Source organism: Natrix helvetica (genome assembly GCF_964273705.1).
Source record: "Natrix helvetica genome assembly, chromosome: 1".
NCBI lineage: Eukaryota > Metazoa > Chordata > Lepidosauria > Squamata > Natricidae > Natrix > Natrix helvetica.
Window position 1 is genome coordinate 210,777,956 of NC_138548.1, and position 24,899 is coordinate 210,802,854.

General features: G+C 39.6%; 1 protein-coding gene across 3 annotated transcripts in view; it reads left to right on the forward strand.

Moving 5' to 3' along the window:
• The window catches only part of KIF5A (kinesin family member 5A), a 77,696-nt gene that overhangs the window by 20,589 nt on the left and 32,208 nt on the right, over window positions 1–24,899 (forward strand). For all 3 annotated transcript variants that reach the window (XM_081939624.1, XM_081939626.1, XM_081939625.1), the window contains exons 2-8: window positions 18,082–18,169; window positions 18,321–18,394; window positions 18,559–18,663; window positions 19,334–19,382; window positions 19,556–19,611; window positions 22,312–22,399; window positions 24,348–24,472. In XM_081939624.1, the coding sequence (XP_081795750.1) occupies window positions 18,082–18,169; window positions 18,321–18,394; window positions 18,559–18,663; window positions 19,334–19,382; window positions 19,556–19,611; window positions 22,312–22,399; window positions 24,348–24,472 (585 nt within the window). The remainder of the gene's footprint in view (window positions 1–18,081; window positions 18,170–18,320; window positions 18,395–18,558; window positions 18,664–19,333; window positions 19,383–19,555; window positions 19,612–22,311; window positions 22,400–24,347; window positions 24,473–24,899) is intronic.

Genomic DNA, 24,899 nt, shown 5'->3' on the forward strand with positions numbered 1-24,899 from the left:
CGAGGACTACCTACACTGTGCATTCAAGAGACCTGGAAGACATAAATCCTCCAGCAAATTTGACAGGAAATTGCAAAGACTCAAAGTGTGTGGCCAGTAATTAACAGCTTAACTGAAACACTAATACACAAAGAGGATTACTGTATTCAACCCAGAACAATTATCCACAGGGAACTGTTGGATCTCCCAGAATAGCTAAATTCATTCTCCCAATAATTCCAGCCAACACAGCTAATGATGTGAGTTCAGCAAGACCTGGAGTACCACCGATTCTCCCTCCCTGCACCGAATGCTCTCCATACTGTGGCCTGGCTGTCTCTTGCTGTTCCCTATTGCCGCAGGATATGAAATGTGACTACTACTTTCCCTGCAGTGGGTTTCTTCAATATTCCTGCAGTCAAATATGATGATTGCTTTTAAGGCAGAAGAGAAGTAGCCACAGCCCACAGGGGATGGGGGTGGGGGAAGAGGAGGAATATCCGTAGCTTGGCAACCATGAGGAGAATTGTTCATGCTGCAGAAAATCTCAGAGATAGGGTGAAGAAGAACAGACCAGAAAGATGGAGAGCTACATTTGTCTTCCTCTACTCAGTGTAGTGGCTTCTGACTTAAGTTAGGCAGCTCTTAATCTACTACTGCTTTAACATAGATGCTCTCCTCTAGTTGTTTTAATTGGTCCATGATTGGGACAAAAGCGTTTGTCTCTCTACTGGGGTGATTCTCTAGCAAAATGCAAGTGAGTGGGGCACAGGTCAGCACTCACTAGCATAATTGTAGTTTGCACCTCCACTGCCAGAACCTCAAAATTATATCTAGCCACATGGTTTTTTTTTACATTGATGTTATTTTCAGATCAGCTCTTTTCCTGACAGTGTGGTATTTTAAATGTATTATTTAATGTATTATTGGGATGTTATTATGGGGATGTATTATTGTGCTGTATTTTGTCCCTCATTAATACAGAGAATAAGTTTTTTTTAAATCTATGTGCTACTACAACTTCGATTCCTTGAATCTTGAAATGGGCGGGAAAGTGCATAGTGAGACAAAACGTTTTGAACTCCGGTGCCTTAGTTAATTTACAACCCGGGGCCCATAACTCTTGTGGAATTGAAATTTAACAAATTTTATAAAACATTTCTGTGGTCTAAACATTATTTCAAAGAAGTTTATAACCTAATACAAAATGTCATGAAACGTTTTCTGTGCCGACTGTGCTATACAGCTCAGCATAGCTAAACGGTTTGTGACATAATATGAAATGTCACAAAACATTTCTTGTGATGATGTTTGGTTTTTCTAAATTGTTCAACGTGAACTATTTTAAAGGCAGATACAAATCTGAATGTATCCCAAGTTTTCCAGTGAAGGCGGTACATTAGAAGATCTGTCTTTGTTGAAGACATTGAGAAATCTGATAATGAAATGTCTTTGAAATGATACCAACAAGGCACAGGTTGACTAGGAAAGTTAAAACTTTAGCTAACAGAAACAGATAATATAACTGTAACTTGTGCCAGTTTAGCAAGCCACAAATGTGTCTCTTGCATTTTTTCTTTTTTTATATATATTTTAGTTGTCTCCTTTCCCTTTTGTTTCCTTCTTTATATTTAGTCAAATGTTCTCAAGGCTTTATCCAAATTGCCTTAATTTCTGCCCAGTATGCCTAATGTAACCATAACTCTTGCATTATTTCAACACAATATAAGTAATTTGCCATTTCTTTCAGTATGTGTTTAATAGAGAAATTAATGTTTGAGTGAATCAGCCTTAAACTAGGAATACAAATGGATCTCTATCTACCTACCTACCTATCTACCTACCTACCTACGTACCTACCTACCTACCTACCTATATCTTAAACAGTAACTTAAATCTTTTCCAGTTTAGAAGACTTAACTTTGGATTTGGACAGCTGGTACTCTTTGTTTCTTCAGTTTCTAACTGTCTTGTTCAGGTTTCTAGCCCTCATTGTGCAAAATGAGAAAATTGTAAGCAGTATTTTACGCAGTACCACAAGGGGTGTCCATAGCTGTCACATACATCAGAATCTCATACAGTACAGTATAGGATTTCCAGTTCACGTTTGTAATTGTTTCTTGCTCCGTTTTTGTCATCATAATATCTATTAACAGTAAATTAGATTCTGTCATTACTCATATATTAGACTCAGAATGGAGTGTGCAACTTAAATTGACTTATGAGGAATGAGCCTATTGACTTATGCTGTACTATTTCTTTACCCAGCAGATAATTCTTTAAAGAATTTAGGATAGGGAGATGTGATGACCTTTGTTGTTTAAATGGCCTTAAAATGAGTATTCAACCATAATAGCTAAATATAGTTTTTAAATTGGGTGTTTTGGGATATCAGTTACTGTAACATTAGATTGCAAAGAAAAACAAACAAATATTTATAAATTTTCCACTTAGAAATATGAGAACCAAGTTTATGCACTCGGAAGCATCCAGCTGGTCACTTTTTAAACAGAATATTCCAGAACTACAAGGTTTCAGTAGTTTCTCTTAGCATGTTCAGAATACAGGTACATATATTGTTGATATCCAACCACAACCAAGCCCAAAATTTCTGTTGCTAAACAAGGCAATTGTTAAATGGGTTGGGTCTCATTTTACAACCTTTTTGCCATGTTTGTTAAGCAGATCCCAATAGTTGTTAAGTGAATCATGAGGTAATTAAATAAATGTGGTTTCCCCCATTGTTTTTGCTTATCAGAAGCTCCTTAGGAAGATTACAAATGATAATCTCAAGACCCTGGGATGGTGGGATGCCGCAGCCATCGTAAATACATGCTGGTTGCCAAGCACCCAGAGTTTGATAATGTGAGTATGGGGATACTGCAACAGTCATAAGTGTGTGAGAACTGGTCATAAGTGCTATTGTAACTTTGGTTATTAAACAAATGCTTGTAAATTGAGATTTGCCTGTAAATACCCTTCATTGATTTTAAATGCATCTGTAGTATCTCTAGCCATGACACCTGGTATTTTTCATTTTAAAAATAAGAGGTTGCTGCTGAATCTGTGATTGCCATTCCACTTGCGGCTTATGAATGGGAAATTCTTGCCTGTTTGATATCTTTTCTGATTTTTTTATGTTTTGTGTCTTTTGTCATTCTATCCCAGTTTTTCCTTTAATATCCTGAGGGAATTATCCATATGCCCTACGTTGTTTCTCTTTTTCTACATCCAGCACCCTGAGATGGCTGAGTGCTCAGGGTGCAGATTTTGTGATTTTGGTGGCTGCTTCTATCAAGGATAGAAGAAAAAAATACAGAAGAAAATGATTATAATCTTAGCAGATTAAGCAAAGGATTGTGGTTGTAAATGAAAATGGACCAGGATTCAGTTAAGCCATACCATGTTTTCCCGAAAACAAGACAGGGTCTTATTTTCTTTTGACCCCCAAAATAAGCACTTGGCTTTATTTTTGGGGAGGTCTTATTATTTTTGAGGTGCAGGAGGCGGCAAGCATGGTCACCTCATGGTGGCTGCTATGTTGCAATATTTTTGGGGAGGGCTTATTTTGGAGGAAAGGCTTATTTTAGTGCATGTGCTAAAAAACCTGATTGGACTTTTTATCTGGGGAGGTCTTATTTTGGGGGAAACAGGGTAGAAGAACTAAGTCAGTGATGGGTTCCTACCGGTTTGGCCTGATTCGGCCGAACAGGTAGTGGTTTCGCAGCCTGGGTCGCTGGAACCGGCAGTGACTCAGGCATGACATACCCCTGGACTGGTTCTCCAGGTGGCGCTGTAGGCGCTGCCATCTTATTTTTCAGTTCTGTGCATGCACAGAACAATTTTATTGCAATGTGCATGCGTGCATAGCATGCATCAAGCGTGCGCAGGTATACGGCAGGCACACGAGCGAACCAGCAGTAGTTTCTGCTGGAACCCACCCCTGAACCAAGTAGTTATTATCTTTGAGTTCATTGCAATATTTTCAGTTTTCTGCTTCTTATAATTTCCTAGAATTCTTGGGTGTGAAAGTGTCTATTTTTCTCACCAATTTCATAAATAAAGGAAGGACCTTATAAGCTTAAGAGGACCCCACTACCTTAAGAAAGATTGGTCAGAAAAAATTATATCTGGACAATCATAATTCTCAAGGAACCGAGCCATACTATTTAAAGGCAAATTGGGGAGAAAGTGCTTATTTTTTCTTAAGCAGAGTAGATTTTCTTCTATTTTTCCTAATGTGTACACTATATTCAAATGAACAATTTGTTTAAATTCAATTACAATTAAATTATAGTTTTGCAGAAAAGTTAAATGTCTTGCTTTCAGCATCTTAAACTAACCATAGGCCTCAAACGATTAGCCTATTATGTCTAATATAATATGCCAAATTGAAGTTAGCAATATTCCATAAATTTACAAGCCCCAAAATGAAAGCAGCCAAGTTAGCTTTTTAATATATGGCAATTACTATTTATGCTAGTGCCAATTAAATACCTAATTATTTCTTCATGTATTGTGTAAAGTATGTACAGAAGCATAGCTTGTAAAATATGCATAGATTAGAAGCATTTTTATAAAATCTAAAACCAATTCAGTACTTAATACTACGTATGTAAGGAAATGAATACAAAATCAGTCCAACACCATTCTGTACCCAAATTGATAAAAGAACTTTATAACTGAACATTTGTAGTAATTTGTTTTTGGAGTATTGTGTATTGTGTTGTCTATGTTTAATTTCTTTGCTATAATCTACCATTCAGACAAAACCTTTGGTGAACGCTATGAGGATAGTATCATTATTTGCTTTAGCCATTAGGTGGCCCTGATGAAGGATGCAGATATACAGTACATGGGTGGACTCATAAATTTATGTTCTCTTGTAAATGAGACAATAAAGTTCTTAGATAGACTTGGCAGGTAACATGTTTCCTCTATACCACCCATGTCAACTGTGATAGATCATCATAAAATGTTCGATCTGGGCTTCTTTTGAACAGCATGGCAATAAATCCAAGCTATAGCTGCTAAAAGACCAAGGGATTGGAACTGAAATTTACTTCATTCGTGCTTCAAACAGTTGTTGTGATTTCCAGACGGTTTCTAGACATATATCAATATTATGTGCCTGTGTTGGATTTTAAAATCCCATCTAATTTAGAATTGGTATAGCTAATGTTTTACTTGCATCTACACCAGTCGGTCCAGCTAGTAAGCTCATTACTTTTGTTAGCTGAGAAGACACAGCATTGATCTTCTACTTATTATAGTTAGGCTGTGGCGTTTTCTCCCTGGGGAAATTCAAGACATACCATAATTGTTAATGCTTCTGACGCCAGGCTAAACGCTTTCTGTTCCCTCAGGTATTTTCATTCAGTCATAATCTTGATAGAATTAGTTTTATGGTAGACTTTCAGCCAGCTGTTTTTATTTAGTTGTTATATTACTAACGTTTTTAAAATCGGATTAGCAGGCCGGTTTATGCATCCAGAAGAGTGTGAGGCAACAGGCAACAGGTGATCTGAAAGTGCCCAAAGCAAAGAAGCTATGACTGCCTGCATCTCTCACTTCCCCATTCCCTCAGAGAATGCCTCATTTCTACCTTGGGCTAAGGGAACTTTGCACAGGGCTAACAAAGCTCCTTGTTAACAAACAGGCAGTTCAGGTTGATGTGGTTATTCTCCCATTTTACTGCATGGTGAGTAAGGCTACTGTAGTCCCAGTTCATTTTGTCAATGCAAATGGCAATTTTTTTGTAAAGCACAATGACTTTTCCTCTTCTACCACCACCTCAGTTTGTAGGAATCCATCTGTATGGTTCATCAAGGGGTATAGGTAAGAGTTAGGAGTCTAAAGCTGTCATTGGGGCCCAGATTCTTTAAATCAATCTTTTTAAAAAAAATATTTCTTTTTGAACAAAGACAAACAAACATAAAAATAAAAAAACCATCTTCCATTACAAATTGTAGAAAGTGTGTCAGTTGGTTACAGTATTTCCATGCATCTCTTCCATAGTCACCACCTGCTTTTCATATCAAATTGCATATTTTAAATTCACCTATATTCATGTATATCACGATTATTATATCTCAACCTTAATTTGACTATAATTGTTTTTACATCCTTTTATCTATAATATTCAAAATCTAGAATAGGATTATATGATAACATTCTATTAAATCATCCTAAAATCGTTCAATCGCAATATATCTTTATAACATATTCTAGATAAAGCTTTTAAACCTCCTCTCATATTCTCCATGTGTTGTTTATATAAAATTTCATATTATCAAACTAATATATCTATATGTATTGTTATTATTAATCATTATTTAACTATAGCCATTGTCACTTCATTTTATACAAACTACTAGTAAACTAAATTTAGCTTAGTTTTTATTATACATTTTCATTGCATCAAACGGTGTCTTTCAGAAATAGTGCAGTCTTATATCTCTTGCCATTTGTAGCATTAATATTCTAGTTACTTTCTTAATAAATCTTGTATGAACTTCTCTTTGCAACATGTTGTTCCTTTCGTATCTCATAGAAGCTCGAAACCCATCATCTGCTCTTTCCATCAGTTTATCTTTGGGTATCACTGGTGCTTCTGTCAAGATTTCTCTCCTTATCTCCATCAATTTTTTCTCTCCCTTCTTCTTCTGTGCTTTGAAGTCTGGGGTAGAGTTCCAATCCATCTATCTCCCCTTTCCATATTCCACGCTTGCCATTACCAACCACGCTCACTTTGTTGTCAGTATCCACAGTTTTCTTATCTCTTTGCTCATTTTCTTCTTCCATTTTTTGAACTCTGTCCTCCATTTTCTTCATTTGGTAAACATCCTCAGTTTCTCCATCAAATTTTTCTGTTTTGTATTCCATATTCTCCAATCTCTTTTCAATTCTCTCTGTCATAACTAATAGATTTTGAATTTCAAACATAATCATTTGCAATGTTACAGTTTCTTTTTCCTGCTGTGCCATTCTTCCAATTTTGCAGGCACTGCCACCATAGGATTCAAGGCTATTTTAATAAACTTCAAACAGGTTCATTTATTATCTTTCAAGTCCAAATGTTGTCTTCCCTCCAATAGATAGTGATAGAACTCCCAAAAAGCACCTGTATAAATGACTTGTGCTCTTCCTACTATCACTGTCAGTAAACAAATTGAAAGAACCTTGAATCTCAAGTGATCAAAGAGAAAGAAGAAAAAACAATGTATCCAGCCTCTAAGTGGCAGTATAACTGCTTATCCTCCTGTTGTTACAACCCTCTTTATAATCCTTCTTATTATCTTCTTTATATTCCAAGCTTAAGAAAGACAAAAATCCTTAAATGGAGATCAAAAACAATCCAATCAAGCATTATAAAAAAAAGAAGGAAAATTTAATCCATAGATGTAAGCAAAAGTGAAAAAAGAAGCAAAAAACAATCCATTCAGTTTAAAAAATAGGGAGCCTTTGCAAAAATCCCATCTATGAAAAAAAATTAGAAACAGGATAACACACAAAGTTTAATGTAGATTAATTTTGCCATTTACAGTCTTCTATCTTCAATTTTAATTTAACTTACTTTTTTTGGGGTAGTCTCTCTTTCTAATAATAAAATTTCCTCACCAATTCGACACACTTTCTCTTTCCGCTTTCTTCCCATTCCGGAGCTGTCCAAACTTCAGCAGCTTCATTAGCTGCATTTCTGTTGCTGGAAAAAAAAGGCTATTCCTGGATCTTTCAGGGACTCTGTGGCGTCCCTGAGATCAGCAGGAGGTGCCCTTCTCACTCACCGTCTCTACGGGACGGTGTAGGTCCAAATGGACCATCCAGCGGCAGAAATATTGACTGCGATCTTGGAGCATCAAGATCGCACGTTGTGCCGTCGCGACGTCAGCTCTCTTTCTTTCTTTAAATTAATTTTTTTAAATTTTATTTTTATTTTTAATTTTCAAAACAAACACAACACAAAGAATCCTCCTACTTTACATACTGTAGAAAGTGTATCAGTTGGTTACAAAAGACTTTTGTGCATCTCTTCCACAGTCATCAACCATAATTCATATTAACTCAAGTATTTTAACTCAGATATATTTATACATATTATCATCATCATACCTCCATTTTCATTTGACTATAATTGTTTAAACATCCTTCATCATCAAATATACCAAGATTTAAAACATAACCACATACTGGCATTTCATTTGCTATTTCTAATATCCTCCAATAACACTAAATCCTTATGGCCTATTCTGGCTAAACATCCATAATATTTAATAACAAAAATTTCTAATCCTCCTTTTCAAATCACTACAAGGAAATAGGTATGTATTTGTGTTATTTAGGCATACCAGGGGTTGTAACACAAATACATACCTATTTCCCTGGCTCAACTGATAAGGAGGCGAACCTGTGGCTTAGTGGCTAAGACTCCTGCCTAAGATATAATACAGCCCAGGTTCAAATCCCAGTAAGGGTATGGCTAGCTGATGAGAGCTAATTAGCTCAAAATAGATCTATACTAGTCTCCCTTTATTTATTTATCAGTACAAATACAACACAAATATAAAAAGGCAACATTAAAAATAAAAATATGGTTTTCTGCCTGCATGGTCTTTTGTGATGAGCCGAAGGACAGAAAGAGGGAGTAGTGATCTTCCTCCCATATTTAGGCATACCAGGGGTTGTAACACAAATATATGTGTGTGTGTGTGTGTGTGTGTGTTGTTATCATTATCCCTCCTTTATTTCACTATAAATTTATCATAACATTTTCCCCCTAATATTCAAAACTTAACTAAATTTAACTTAGTTCTTTTTTATTAACCTTTATATATAATCAAAAAATTTCTAATCTTCCTTTCATAGGTACCATTCAATATTCATATCCAATTATTACTTATCATAGCAATACATATGTATACATTATTATCATTATCAATTATTTATTTAACTATATCTATTGTCACTAAATCTCACTAAGTTTAACTAGTTTTAGATTATACACTTTCATCTATCAACCTGTATCTTTCCAGTAGCAAAACAATCTCATGTCTTCTGCCATTTGTGGTATCAGTCCTCTAACCATCTCCTTAATCAAATTTGCATGAACTCCTCTTTGCAGCTCATTGCTTATTAAGTCTCACATATAATTTCGATACCCTTCTTCTGTTTCCTTGATCAGCTTATAATTGTCCATGGTGTTATCAATGATGTTACTGATAACATTTCTCTCTTTAAATCCATAAATTCTTTTGTTTCTTCTTCTTCTATGTCTTGCCATCTGGGGTAGAGTTCCCATCCATCAAACTCCCCTTTCCGTATTCCACTCTTTCCATTTCCAGACACAAATCATTCACCATTGATGTCAACAGATTTGATTTCTTTGTGATCATTTTTCTCTTCGGTGTTTAGGACTCTAACCTCCACTTTTTCCACTTGATAAACATCTCCAACTTCTTCATCATATTTTGCTGTTAAACGCTCTAGGTTTTCCAACTTCTTTTCTATTCTCTCAGATATATTTAATAATTTCTGAATTTAAAACATTATATTTTGCAAACTTAAAGTTTCTTTCTGCTGTTGAAATTGTGCCATTATCTCCAGCTGACAAACACTGCTGCTCTGGCTTGGAAGGTTTTTACAAGATTAAGCATAAATTCACAATAAGGTCTTATTTCACTTTTCTCTGGTTAAAGATATACTTCAAAAGAACATCTGTATAAACAATTTGTGCTTTTCTTCTTATCACTCTCTATAAACAAACAGTGAGACTTTGAAGTGCCAAGCCAGAATGATCAGTGAGGAAAGTAAGTGTTTTGTTTCCAATACACAAACCTCCAGCCTCCGAGTAGCAGTGTTGTCTTTCCCTCTGTTGTTATAATTTTCTTGTTTCCTTTTGTATCTTTTTTATATTCTAAGTTTTAAAAAAAGTCAAATTCTTGAATGAAATAGAGAAGAAAAAGGGAAAAACACATGCAGTAATGAAGAAGGAGAATTTTAGTCCATATGTTGCAAAAATAATAATAAAAAAGATAGAAGAAGAAAACTTAATCCATTCGTTTTAAAAGGCTTGCATAAATTCCATCCATGAAAATAGCATTTAAAAAGTAAGATAACACTCTGTTCTCAAATTTAAATTAACTTTAAGTTTTTTGTAGGCAGTCTCTTTTAAAACGGTAAAAAATTCCTCACCAGCTGAAAACTCTTTCTCTTTCCGTTTCCTTCCATTTCGGAGCCGTCCCAACTTCACCAGCCTAGGGGCTGTGCTTTTGTTGCCAGCTAAAAGACCTTCTCCTGGATCGATCAGGGATTTTGCGGTGTCCCTGAGATCAGCAGGATGTGTTCTGCGGGACAGTTTAGGTCCATTTGGACCACCCAGGGGCAAAAGTGTCAGCAGCGATTTCAGAGCATTGAGATTGCACATCGTCTCATCGTGACGTTGGCTCCTCCTCCTTTAAATCAATCTTGAGGATTACTTTTTTATGCTGTTTGAGCTGTATTTATAGATTCTAAAAGTGTGTGTGTTGTGCATGTTTCAGTGGTGGGATTCAAAAAAATTTCTTACCTGTTCTGTGGGCGTGGCTTGGTGGATATGGCATGGATTAGTGGGTGTGGCTTGATAGGCATGGCAGGGGAAGTATACTGTAAAATCTCCATTCTCTCCCCATTCCAGGGGAAGGTTACTGCAAAATCCTTATTCCCTCTCGATCAGCTGGGACTCAGTAGACATAGAATAGATGGGGGCAGGGGCAGTCAGAGGTGGTATTTATCAGTTCTCCAAACTACTCAAAATTTCTGCTATTGGTTCTCCAGGACTGGTCAGAACCTGCTGAATACCATCTCTGATGTGTTTGTGTTTATAAAGTTACTGTGATGAAATATTTTAACACTGAGATAAAATCCCTTAGTTTAAAAAAAGAAAAAAAGATTTATGCTTAAACACACACACACACAAACACTCACACACTCACACACACACACACACACACACACTGAAGTGATCTCTCTCTCTCTCTCTCTCTCTCTCTCTCTCTCTCTCTCTCTCTCTCTCTCTCTCTCTCTCTCTCTCTCTTCCAATACAAAGGGCACCAAACAGTGAACAGCTAATATAAAAACATAATGCTGAAAAATAAAATTAAAAAATCACCCAACTAAAGGCCTATAATGGCATAGCAGCTTTGATATTTTGGGACAACCTTCTTTAATTATTTCTGCCCAACAGATAAGATTATGGTCTTTCATGGTTTGACCTTCTTAACTTTCCTGCTGGACCCCAAAACTGTCACAATGAAGAGACAATAGAGCAAAAGCTAATAGGAGAGCCATCTGCCTCCTTCCCCTAGGTAAGTCCAAAAAAAGGCATCACATCTGCTTTTACATAATATAGCAGCTGCAGTCTCAGCGGCCTTGGTCTTTTCATTAGAGAATCTGGTCATCCCATCCAGCAGTACCAGGAGAGGCTATGAAGACAAGCAATATGGCAGATTCTAGGTGTCTCAATATAATTGGCTCTGACAAAGCTATGATTAGCTAAAAGTCAATTTCCAGAGGACTAGTTATGTTACGTCTGTTGTGGCAAAAATAACATCCTCAAGGCCCCTTAGGGAGCTAGCGGGAATATGATGACTTCTGCTTTCTTAAAGGCAAACTCACCTCAGCAGCTGCCTCTGATCGAATGGAGTCTAGACCATAAAAACTTATGCCGTGTGCGCCTATGTGTCTGTCTGTCTGTCTCTCTCTCTCTCTGTATGTGTGTGTTTGCATTTAAAATGACACAAGACTCAACCTGCTGAATGAAAACTGGGGTAGGTTTGAAATTGGTCGGTCTCAATTACCTAAGTGCTTTTTCACAGCTCCGTTATTAATTAGATTATTGTTTTGTATCAACCACCACCCTGCCACTAAAAATATGAACAAAGTGCCAGAATCATTGAGGAACAGGTGAGATAATTCCTCAATTGGCACCTTTTCTGATTCTCCCCATTATCTGTCAGCTTTTCCAGATAGACAAGACAGGAAACATGATTAGATAACCTAACCATGGTTGGGTTCTGGCTTCTTCTACTGCCGGTTCGCTCAGGGATGTGCTTCGGGGGGTGGGGGCGTTTGATGCGCACTATGCACGCATGCACAGTAGGTAAAAATTGTTTCTGTGCATGCGTAGAAGCAAAAAACAAGATGGCGCCGCTATAGGCACTGCCGAGAGAACCGGTTCGGGCATGGCCGGCCGAGTTATTACCTACTTGGCTAAACCAGTCCAAACCGGTAGGAACCCACCTCTGAAGCTAACTCTACTTTATTCTAAGATTATATTAACAGAATCTTGCAAGTTTGATAGTACTAATCTTCTGCTGTTTCTTTTACAGCCTGAGAAATTAGGAAGGGTCCTTTCTGAGTCTGCCTTTCCGTCCTTGTGTAGCGGTGGGCTGTGCCCTTTCTTATCTGATCTGCAGCATCTCCCCCCCCCCCCCAAGGTCATTTCCATATACCATCACAGGTAGTTCTCGACTTAGTGATGGTTCAAAGTTACAACGGTATTGAAAAAAGTGACATAACCATTTTTCACACTTAATGACTGTGGTAGCATCCCCATGGCCATGTGATCAAAATTCAGATGCTTGGCAACTGTTACATATTTATGACAGCTGCAGTATCCTGGGGTCATGTGATCATCTTTTGCACCCACCTGAGAGGCAAAGACAATGGGGAAGCCAAATTCACTTAACAACTGGGTTATCAACTGCAGTGATTCTGAGGCAAGAAAGATCATAAAATGGGGCAAAAATCACTTAACAAATGTCTCACTTAATAACAGAAATGTTGGGCTCAGTTTTGGTCATAGGTTGAGGACTACCAGTATGTCGTCTCACCTTTGAGATGAGTGGGACATTGCTCATGATGACTTTATTGTGCAATGAGCAAATATAATCAAGTCACACCTAACAGAAAAGTTGATATTGGGAAGCCATAATTGGAAACTATGAGTCTGTCTTTTTTTGGCAAGCTGGGCTGAAGCTAATTAAACATGCATATAAGAATCCATGAATTTCTAATGAGTAATTCATAATAGAACAGCTAAGAATACATACTGAATGATTTCAGCAACTGCTGTATATCATTTGTTATTTCTATTTATGATAATAAACATCCTGTTTTTTCCCAACCTCTCTTTGTAAAGGACTAAATATGATTGTTTTTAGACACAAAATAGAGTTTCCATCTGTTCTTTGTTTTGGTAACAGTCTGGAATGGACTGAGGCTGTACATTCCTGACCGTGCAAGAATTAATTTATTCATCACCTTTCTTCAAACAATTTTGTATGCCGCTTGAGTATTAAATGCAGCATTTTGATAAGGGAGTAAACCAAACGATGACACAAATTTTCCACGGTAAAATGTGTCACTGAAGAATGTATGAAAAAGAAAACCTACTGCAATCATTCCCCAAATTGGTATTTTCCAATTTGGGGAAATTACCATAATTTTCAGTCAGGAGGGCCAATATATCTTTAAGTTACCTACATTATAAGGGTCTAAAACAGTTAGTGCTGACTGGTGCTGTAAATTGTACCAAGCATCAGTATTTTCGGATATTTTTTTTGCAAAAGTTATTGTAATTTTGTTGCAATAAATAACAAACTATAATTTGGTTATTCTAAGTATCTGGTAATTGAAGGAATCTATTAAGCTAGAATCTCCTCTTAAAAACAGTAGAGCAGCCTACAGCCATTTTCAAGAGCAGTCATCATTAGCATTTAATGGCACAAAGCACAGGTCACATTCCTGTGAGGGATAAGGTATACTGAACCCCATTCCAATGAATGTTGTGTACAATTAATTGCATTAGGTTGAGAATCTTTCGTATCTGAAGAATTATAGCTACATATTTTGTAAATAGGGATACTTATAATGAAACTGAAATAAAATATCTACTCTCTATAAGTAGTGTTAATGCAGATTTTTTTAAAATTATGGTAGTGAGATGTAGGGTGACTTTTCTGTCCATGTAGCTCTTTAGCATGGTACCTGGAATACCAGTGTCTCCTCAGCAAACTTCCATTAGAACTTCCAGGGTTCCTGGTGCATCAGATTGTTTAAAAGATTGAATTTAGTTGGCATGGAATATCCTGAGAGATTAGAGGGAAAGGTTAGGACAGTGATGGTGAACCATTTCAGCACCAAGTGCCAAAAAGGGAGAGCGCATTCATCGGGGACACACCCCAGAAGAGAAGCTGCCAAGTGGGCATACATGCGCTGGGAAATGAACTTCTGGTTTCCAGCATGCGCCTGCACACTGGCCACCTTGTCTTCTGGTAACTGACATACATGCGTGCCGTGTACGATGATCAGCTGTCTGGTGTGCATGTGCACAACGGAAACCTGAAAACCAGCTCTTCTGGTTTCCGGGACTGCTGCATGCACAAAAAACAGCTGATCATCATGCGTGCATGCACGCCGGAAACCTGGAGGAGGAATGGGTGATGCCGCGTGTGCCAGCTAACATCGCTCTGTGGGCCACTTTGGGCACGCATGCCATAGGTTCGCTATCACAGAGTTAGGAGAAGCTCATAATTCTGGCAAATGAATTGGGATTGGCCATGCCCATCATGGCAGTCACCTTGTGAATATGTCTGTGACAAATTCCCAATATTAAAAATATGCCCACTTCCTAAAAGATTGGGCATCCCTGCTTTATGTTAGCAATTGCCTTGATTTTTCAGGCTGCAGTCTTGGACTATTGCAGGACGATAGAATGGTATATTAGAGGAAATATCACAACAGTGTCATGTTCCGTTCATCTAATAGCCCCTTCCCCAACCTTACTTATCAGATTTTATTTAAGGAGTGCCTCCCTCAGAAACAGAGCAGCTGGAAGTAATTCACTATATGTTAATGTGATAAATGTGATAAAATTAGGAAGCAGGTCCAGATTAACTGCATAAGCTACTATGTGAAATATGTAGAGGCCACTGTGTATTCGGCTTACAATGAGTTGAGTAATGACAGGCTAAAACATGCTTTGGGTCCTGGTCATGTCTTTCAGATGATAAACGTGGGCACTATAACATTTGCAGATGGAAAAACATCTGCCTGGACATAAAATAAGTAGCTGATTGTGTGCCCATGGGCCCTATAAACCAGTCCAATAAGCTGAAGCTGAACCACTGAATATATTTTTCAGTGCTGTTCAGCTTCCTCATCATTTTCTAACTGTCTAATTGACTTTCAGGTCAGGCACTCATATTTTTGAGAAACTGTGCATGAATATTCCCGAGGCATATATTATATTGTCTCAGGTCGGTAGATTGAATGTTTCTGAATAACCCTCCGTGGCATTCACATAACACACGCTTTAACAAGTCAGAAAAAGAGAAGCAGAGGCATTGGCGTAGCATGCTAAATTGGCTGGGTTTAATCTTGTTTAGCTTTTGTATCTGTGATTAAAATGTTGTGTAAAGCCAGCCTGTTTGGCTACTTCATTCTTCACTGTATTGTGTGATTCAGTTACAAGTTAAGTGTGCTACGTGACTGCTACCTTACCTGTTTAAGATTCCTTATGTGATTGCTGTGCTTAAATTTACACAAGGCAGGGATTATACTGCAGTGTGCCTAACTTCAGGAGCAATCTTATGCCTGTTGTCTTAATTGTTGCTTTTTGATAGTATAGTTGTAATTGGTAGTGATGCAGCAAAGTGGCTCTAAAAAGCCACCTAACCTACATTTAAACGAATCAGCATTTGGACAGCTCCTTATTCTCAGTCTACCCTGGAACTCATTATCTCCTGTATGCTGTTACTGTTACTATATATCAGTGATGGCTAACCTTTTTGTTGTCCCATGCCGAAAACATGCACGTGCAACAGCATGCAAATGTGCATGCAACCCATAATGCAATGTGCACATGAAACACACACAAACACACACACCGCACATGTGCGCATGACCCCAACACTCCCCCACCTTTGCACATGCCCCGTACATGCACATGTGACCCCCCGTGTGACCCCCCCACTGAGCATGCATGTGCATCCCCCGCATGTACCCTGATTCTGCCCATGCACGGCAGAGACCCGAAAAACAGCTGGCTGGCAGGAGGCATGCAGCATGCGTGGTATAATTGAGCTGGGGAAATGGCTTGTGTGCCTGCAGAGAGGAGTCTGCATGCTGCCTTGGGAACGCGTGCCATAGGTTCTCCATCACAGATATAAATCATGTCATGTGGCCCAAGTCTTTCCTTTTGCCAAAAACAGAACCCTAATAGTGATATTGTGAGAATACCATAACATGGTTAATAATGGGGCAAGAGTGGTTTAATTTTAACACAGGCTTTTAAACAAATTACAAACACCTAATCAGCTATGCTTTGGGGACACCATAACTGAACAAATATTTGGGGCAGTTTATAAAGCCCTCCCAGCTGTGTTTCAAGAAATAGAGTTGGAGACATAGAGGTTTTGTTTTTTTAAGTATCTCTGCTTTCAGAATTCCTTGCATGACCTGATTGGCTGCAGCTCCTAAACAAAGTGTATTACTGCCTGCCTAGCCACCATTAAGGCATTAAGCTTTTCTTTGTACATCGTAGTGCAATAATTCATGGAACACGAGGCACTTCCAGGAGAAAGTGGCTAGGAATTTTCTGTTACATAACATAGCAACTTTGGACTTAGTTAGTATGGTTTGTGTGCTGCTAGAATAGCCAGTAAACTACTTTTGATCAAGTTGGTGGTTGACTGGATTAAATGGATTATGTAAACAGAGTCTTTCTATAGATTGGGGAAGAAACTGTGATCTATTGTTTGAATTGTAAGCTACCCAGAGTCATTGACTGAGTTGGGCAGCCAAAGGAAATGAATAGAGAAACAAATACATAAATAAAAAAACTTCAGACATGAAAAACACTTATGGTCAGCAAGGTATTCAGCTTCATGGGAAAAGTAAAACCTTATTTTCTCCCTGTTCTAATTGCTACATCATCTTCCAGTGGACATTTCCCTGAAACAAGTATTCTTTAGCTGGACTTCCCAGAATGTGTGAACTATCCTAGCAGCACTTAAACCATTCTAAGATCTTGTTGTAAGAATCATAAAGTAAGTTGTGACAATAGCATTAGGCTGGTGATAGAAATGTAGTTCTCCAAGGATTTGAAGAACTCTTTTATCCAGGCTGGTAATAAGCCATTTTATGTGCTTTCCTCTTGTGAGAAACGTAATCTGATGCTGTGCCATATAGGGCTTTGTGAGTTGTTACTGGCACTTGGAATTAGGTCTATAATTCAAAAGAAACCTATAGGTACCAGTGCTATATAACCTCAAGAGAAATAATAGAGGCAAGTCCTCAACTTACAATGGCACTGAAAAAAGTGACTTATGACCATTTTTCACAGTTATGACCATCCCCATGGTCACGTGATCAAAATTTAGCTGCTTGGCAACTGACTCATACTTATGACGCTTGCAGTGTCCTGGGATCATGTGGTCACCTTTTGTAACCGTCTGACAAGCAAAATCAATGGAGAAGCCAGGTTCACGTAACAACCATGTTACTAACTTAACAACTGCAGTGCTTCACTTATCAACTTTGGCAAAAATGGGGCAAAACTTACAACAAATTCTCACTTAGCAACATAAATTTTGAGCTTAATTGTGGTTGTAAGTTGAGGACTACCAATATTGGCTATGGCAGGGGTGATCGGTAATAGCTTCTAGGTCATTTCTAAAGTCTGCATCATTAGAGGTCTCATTACAGTAATCCAGATGAGTAGTTGTCAAGACATGACCCTATCATCTTTGGTCCAGATGGAATCATAATTGTATCATCATCTGAAGTGGAGCAAATGCCACCCACCATAGCCTCTACCTCCTATTTAAGTAACAGCTGTGAGTTCAGGATCCCCCACCCTCTCCCTATCCTCCAGCTAGGTATCAGACTTTGGATGAAACAATACTGGATCCAGTGTTCTGTATTCTGAATGCTTACTGATATATTGTACCAATTAGATCTTGACACCCTCTAAGCTGTTTTTCAGGAATAATACACTGGATACTTCATGTAAACATTTGGGTATTCTAATCTACTATGTTATCTTTCTGTGTCCCTCTGCAGGGCAAGCCATATGCCTTTGACCGGGTCTTCCCACCCAACACCACACAGGAACAAGTGTATCATGCCTGTGCCATGCAGATTGTCAAAGGTCAGTATGGGCATTGGTAGAATAGCAGGTGCTTAATAGGATTGCCTGGGTAGGCAGCAGAAAGAGAATAAACAAGATCCTTTAAAAATGGTTAAGTTTATTTTTGTCCTTCATCTTTCCCTGACCCCCCCCCCTTTTTTTTTTTTTGCAGATGTGCTGGCTGGGTACAATGGAACCATCTTTGCCTATGGGCAGACATCTTCTGGAAAGACTCACACCATGGAGGTGAGGAGGTTTCTCACTTATACATTTTAAAAGCTGGTCTGTAACTAGAAAACATTGGCCTGATAGTAGCACCTGCAAATAGATCCTAGGTTTCAAGAATCAAGGTTATTTGAAGAATTTGGGAGGGCTTGTTGAACTTACTTTCAATTCTTCTGTTCCACTAGGGCAAGCTGCATGATCCCCAGCTCATGGGCATCATCCCACGCATTGCCCAAGACATCTTCAACCATATCTATTCCATGGATGAGAACCTGGAGTTCCACATTAAGGTCAGAGACATACAACTATACAAGGAGGGACCAGTGATATAGGTAGTGCTTGGTACTTATTTGCCAGAAGCATTCTGTCCTATTCCTTAACTCCAGAAGGTTCTTAGAACATTGGGCAGGTGCCCCACCACTTGCTTTCTTGCACCAACTAGTGCAGTTCATGCCCTTCATGGAAAACAACCAGATGGTGGCAGCGGTCCTGTGTCTTTGACTGGCAGATTTTCTTATGCCAGTTCTAGGTTTAATTCGTTTTTAAGGGTATAGGATATTTATCTTTTGTATTTGTTTTAATGAGACGCCTGTACACCGCCCTGAGTCCCTTCGGGGAGAGGGGGCGGTCTATAAATCCTGAAAAATAAATAAATAAATAATAAATACTAAGGATATGCTAGATCTACAAGTTAGGACTGAGGGGAACTGTACTCCACCATATTTGGAACCCACTAGATGAATAGAAACATGGGTTCTTTTTCGTCCTGTTGCTCCATAGTATTTGTTATAAAAAGGCTAAAAGCTTAACAGTTTCCATCTGGAAGATTCAAATTACCTGTTTGGAATGTCTGAAAGTACATAGTTGTTTGCTGCTTGAAAGACATGTATCGTTGAGGACAAGAGCATAGATAATTCCCATCTTCCCCATCTTTCATTTCTTTATTCCTTTACCACTCAGGTTTCTTACTTTGAAATTTACCTGGACAAAATCCGTGACCTGCTAGACGGTGAGCAATCTTCAAGGGGTATGAAATATCATGCGGGGTGGAGAGTAAGCCAAGAGATAGAACAAATCAATGGCCCGGGAAGAATTTTGGCAATTGTGAGGATAGCGGGTAAATAAAACATATTTCCTTGGATTCATTGAGCTCTCTTGGACCCATTTCTTCTTTATCCACAGTGACAAAGACCAATCTCTCCGTTCATGAGGATAAGAACCGTGTGCCATTTGTGAAGGTGAGTTGTTGGGAAATTGAACTAAGATATGTCCTAAAAAATCAATACTGGGCAAGGGTCAATTTCAAGACCAAATTTTATAGCTAGAGGAGCAAGATTGAAAAGTCTGTTTTTAGGTACTATAGTACTAAAATCAATGAAAGCATTGCATATTAAAAGAAGTTCTGCTATTTTTTAAAGATACATAATAGAGAGACATATGTAAAACTAGCACAATCTACAGTATTGTGTATGATGGAAAGATTCTCTCTAAAATTTCCGCTCTTCCTAAATATATACCTTTTGTTAAGAACAGATAGACGATCTCCAGATGATTTAAGTAATTATATTGTACAAATGTATACATTTTAACATTAATTTCAAGCAGCAAAGCCAATGGTAAGGAATTGTGGGAGTTTGTAGTCCATTACAACCAGAGGGCATTAAATCACACTCTTCTGTTACAGAGTATTTGCCTAGGGCAGCGATGGCGAACCTTTTTTGGCTCGCGTGCCATAAGTGGAGGGAGCGCAGGGGGGGTCATGTGCGGGCATGCCACACCCATAATGCAATGCGCGACCCCCAGTGCGCATGCACGCACTACAGGTGCGACCCCCCACTTTTACATGCTTTTTTCGCCCACCCCAGGCTCCAGAGGCTTTATAGGAGCCTGGGAGGGTGAAAACAGCCTCCCCCACTCCCCCCGGACGCCCTCCGGAGGCATCAGGGAAGCCTCCAGACAGTCCCTGAAGCCTTCGGAGCGCTCAAAACGATCCTCCGAGCAAACCGGAAGTGACTTCCGGTTTGCTCGGAGGGTCGTTTTAAGCATTCCGAAGGCTTCAGGGACCATCCGGAGGCTTCCCTGACGCCTTCGGAGGGCGTCCGGGGGGGCGGGGGAGGCTCTTTTCACCCTCCCCAGGCTCCTATAAAGCCTTTGGAGCCTGGGGAGGGCAAAAAATGGCTTTAAAAAAGGGTGAACTCAGCTGGCCAGCGCGTGCATGGGCGCTGGCCAGCTGACAGGGCAGCGCCTCGCGTGCCCTGACAAATGGCTCTGCGTGCCACCTGTGGCACGCGTGCCATAGGTTCGCCATCACTGGCCTAGGGGCATGAAGTCAAGTAAAGTCTATGGAAATTCTCAATCATCCAGATCATGGTTACTCAGAGGCACTTTTTCAAAAGACAACTGGACTTTGTTTTTTCCTTGAGGAAGACATTTCGCTCAGTGGTGCCCTAATGACCGGCTGGCTGGGCATGGCTGGCTGAGTGTGGCCAGGGGGCATGGCCAGGGGTGTGTGACAGCACTCAGCCTGCTGCAGTGCTCTGCCAGTCAAAATGGGGCATGGGGGTTAATTACAAAATGTGGACTTTCCTTTTGTGTCCAGTTCCAGCGAGCAAGTGGTGCAAACTGCACATAAAATACACTTTTGTTTGGTTATGAAGAAACATCCCCCAAAGTCAGATGTACACTAAATGTAGATTGACTTTTAGTACACATCTTCACAGCAAATTGTGAAGCTCCAGGTAAAGAGGATTCATTTTAAGATGTGTAACCACAGTTTGCATGTTGAATGTTCCTAGAAGAATGCTTGGAAACTCATATCACTTTAAACACTATTTGTTAAGGAAACCACAACTGATTTTTTTTAATTGAACCAAACTCTAAATAAACAGCAATGGAAAATGCTAAGCTTTAGTGTAGACCCATGCTTCTCAACTTTGGCAACTTTAAGGTGTATGGACTTCAATTCCCAGAATTCCCAAGGCAGCATGAAGTTCGCCCATTTAAACTTGCCAAGACTGAAAAACGCTGATATACAGACAGGGATTTTTCCATTCCTCTTTTACTGGTTCTTACTTACTTATGAGCAATCATAATGCAAAATCCTTAATTCCACCCCATCCCAGAGCAATGATAATACAAAATCCTCACTTCCACCCCATCCCAGAACAACCACAATTTCTTCACTAACCTGTCTTCCAGCTCCGTTCTCCTGTGTGCAGGGCAACAAAAGAAGACCACGTGACTACCAGTTTAAAAAAAACCAGTCAGACCTTCCAACTTCTCGGGGGGGGGGGGGAGATCTCACAAAGTTGAAAGGTCTGACTGAACTTTTTTTAAACTGGTAGTCATATGGTCTTCTTTTGTTGCTTTGCATGCCAGAGAATGAAGCTGGAAAGCAGGCTAGTGAGGGAATGGTGGTTGCTGAAGGATTTTGCAGGAGGCCATGTAGGCCAAAAAAGGGCCGCAGGGAGGTGGGGGTGGGGCAGCCTCCCAGCTGATTGACCGACCGGTCCATTCGCCGCCTCCCAGCTGATCAGCACAGCTCCCAGTCACGCCCTTGCAGCCTCCCCACTCTGAATAGCAAACCCAGTGAGCGTAGCAGAGCCAGTCAGTGGTGGGATCAACCTGTTTGCCGAACTACGGAAAAAATTAACAGCCTGTTTCCCTGAATCGGTCCGAACCAGCTAAATACCACCACTGATTTTGCTTCTCATTCAAGAAAGTCAGTCAGAACCGAAAGAAGCTTCTTGGATGAGAAGCAAAATGTCTTCCTCAAGGAAAAAACAAAGCCCAGCTGCCTTTTGAAAAGCACCTTTGAGATAACTCAGGAAAAGTATGCAGGTGCAAGGCTGAGGGAGTTAACTAGGAACAAAGCATGGCAATTAGCTGAAGGGAGTGATGGGATCAGGAGCAAAATAATCTCTCTCTTTTTGCTTAAGGGTTGCACTGAACGGTTTGTCTCCAGTCCTGAAGAAATCCTGGATGTTATTGATGAAGGAAAATCCAACCGCCACGTGGCTGTCACCAGTGAGTTTTGAAGACAGGCAATTGGGAAAGGATGATGGCATGTGGAACAGGCAGTTGGGGAGCCCACATACAAGGCAGGAAGAATGTCTGCTTCACTAGGACCTTTTCAAGTATTTTTTATTTTCTGAGAACTTCGTACCTCCTTTCCTTTGCAGATCCAGAAAAGCAGCAAAAACGAGAGGGTTGTTTATGTCAGATTGAGGCAGTGATTTCAGGCAGAAGATACCAGGATGGGGTGGGAACTGGTGGCAAGACTCTGGAAATCCTTAAGCTGCCAGGTTTGGTTAGCCCAGAGAATGGAAAATCACCCCCCAAAAAACCCTGGTTTTAGCTTTGGACCAACTCCTTCATTGGTTCAGTGAGTCAAAGACTGTACAGACGGAACTGTACTGAAGAAAATGGAAGAAAAGAAAAGGTCTTGTGCTCAAGGAAAATCAGAGTGATATCACTTAAGAGTGTAAGGAAGGTGCTCTGAAAGGACAGAGCACAGATTATGTATGTCACACTTGGCAGTGTAGATGTAACTTTCAGGAAGGGGCAGGCTCTTACAGTGTTGAGGGCAAAGCAGTGGCAAGATTCAAAATTTTTTACTACTGGTTCTGTGGGGTGGCTTGGTGGGGGTGGCATGGCGGGCGTGGCAGGGGAAGGATACTATAAAATCCCCTTTCCCTCCCGATCAGCTGGGACTTGGGAGGCAGAGAACAGACGGGGCCAGTCAGAGGTGGTATTTACCGGTTCTCCGAATTACTCAAACTTTTGCTACCGGTTCTCCAGAACTGGTCAGAACTTTCTGAATACCACCTCTGGGGCAAAGATACCTCCATGTTTAACTCAGATTTACATGATGGCTTTGTGAGGCTAAATGAGCTCCTGTTAACATATTTATACACTAATAAAAAAGTACAACGATCCCTTAAAGGTTACAGCAGCCGATTTTAATAAAGGTGAGCAGGACGAGAGATGGTTAGTTCTTAGATAGAGATTACTAGTAAATCCCAGCCTCTCCATTTAAAGCCGAGAGAAAGCAATAATCATCCCGCAAGATTTTTAACTGACACTAAGAGATGAAGTAATAATATTGCTGTCTCTTACTCTCAATCATGCTTAAAGTATAAAATGTAAGTTGATGCCAGGCTAGGTCTAATAAAAACTGAAAGAGATAATATTCTTTTAGTATGGCCTAGTATACAAACGACAACCAGTTTGGTGTAGCAATTTAAGCATCAAGATAGGACTGCTTTGGACATGAAGTCAGTTGGGTGACCTTGGGCAAGTCACTTTCTCTTAGCCCTAGGAAGGAGGCAATGGCAAATCAATTCTGAAAAATCGTGCCAAGAAAATTACAGGAGCTTGTCCAGGAAATCTCTGAGAATTGGACATGATTGAAGGAAAGAAGGGGGGGGGGAGTATACAAATCATCCAGTTACAGTACATAAAAAATCCTGCATCAAAGACCAGCTTATCATTAATTTTCCATACATAAGGATTCTTTTTTTTCTCAATTTATAATTAGGAAGCAGTCACAACTATTTTTTATCACCTATTCTCTTTTGTTGTGATTTTTCTGCAACCCACAGTATTGCATAGGACGTGGTTGTGGGGAATGTGGATTTCCTGTAGAGAGTTGAAAGTAATATAATTCTTAGTATATTCAACTGGAGTAGCATTTTGATACTGCCTTTAAATGATAATTGATTATTATCTCAAATCAAACAGTTTACAAGTTTCTGTGATGCTTATTTTTAGACTTGCACATAGGAGGATTATAGTAGAAAACCGACAACAAAGTCATCTGCTAAGCTTTTTTCAATAATACTGCCAATCTCCATGCCTCAAAGAGCCTTCAGTGGGGCTGAATATTGTACAATTTCAGTGCAGGAAATATCTGCCTAGGATTTCTTTTGAGAAATAAAACAGGCTTGTCTCTTTCTCTCTCTCAACCTTGCAGACATGAATGAGCATAGTTCTCGGAGCCACAGCATCTTCCTTATCAACATTAAGCAGGAGAACATGGAGACTGAGCAAAAACTGAGTGGGAAGCTTTACTTGGTGGATTTGGCTGGCAGCGAAAAGGTGCTCGGGGCTTAAAAGAGATCTGAGAGGGGAAGCAAGCAGAGTTTGATTTATTTCATAAACTAAGATCAGCATCATACGTGAGCATGGTGACTTGTGTGGTTAGGACACTGGGTTGGGGGTTAGTAAGCTTGTGTTTGAGACCTGAATGCTGCCATGGGGTGGTGTGAGCCAGTCTTTGCTCCAGCTCCCGCCAGGAACGGGAAAGAAACCACAAACTGGGTGTCCCCCAGGAAACAGTGATGTCACCAGCTAATCCTTTCAATCTGGAAGCACCTTGATGCTTCTGACATGAGTGCAATGTGAACATCATACATGTACTTCAGGGGTGAAATCCACTTATCTTTGCTATCGGTTTGGTAGTAATGTGAGCACATGCACGTGCGCCACCTCCATGCATACACAGGACCGTCCGTGCATGCACAGA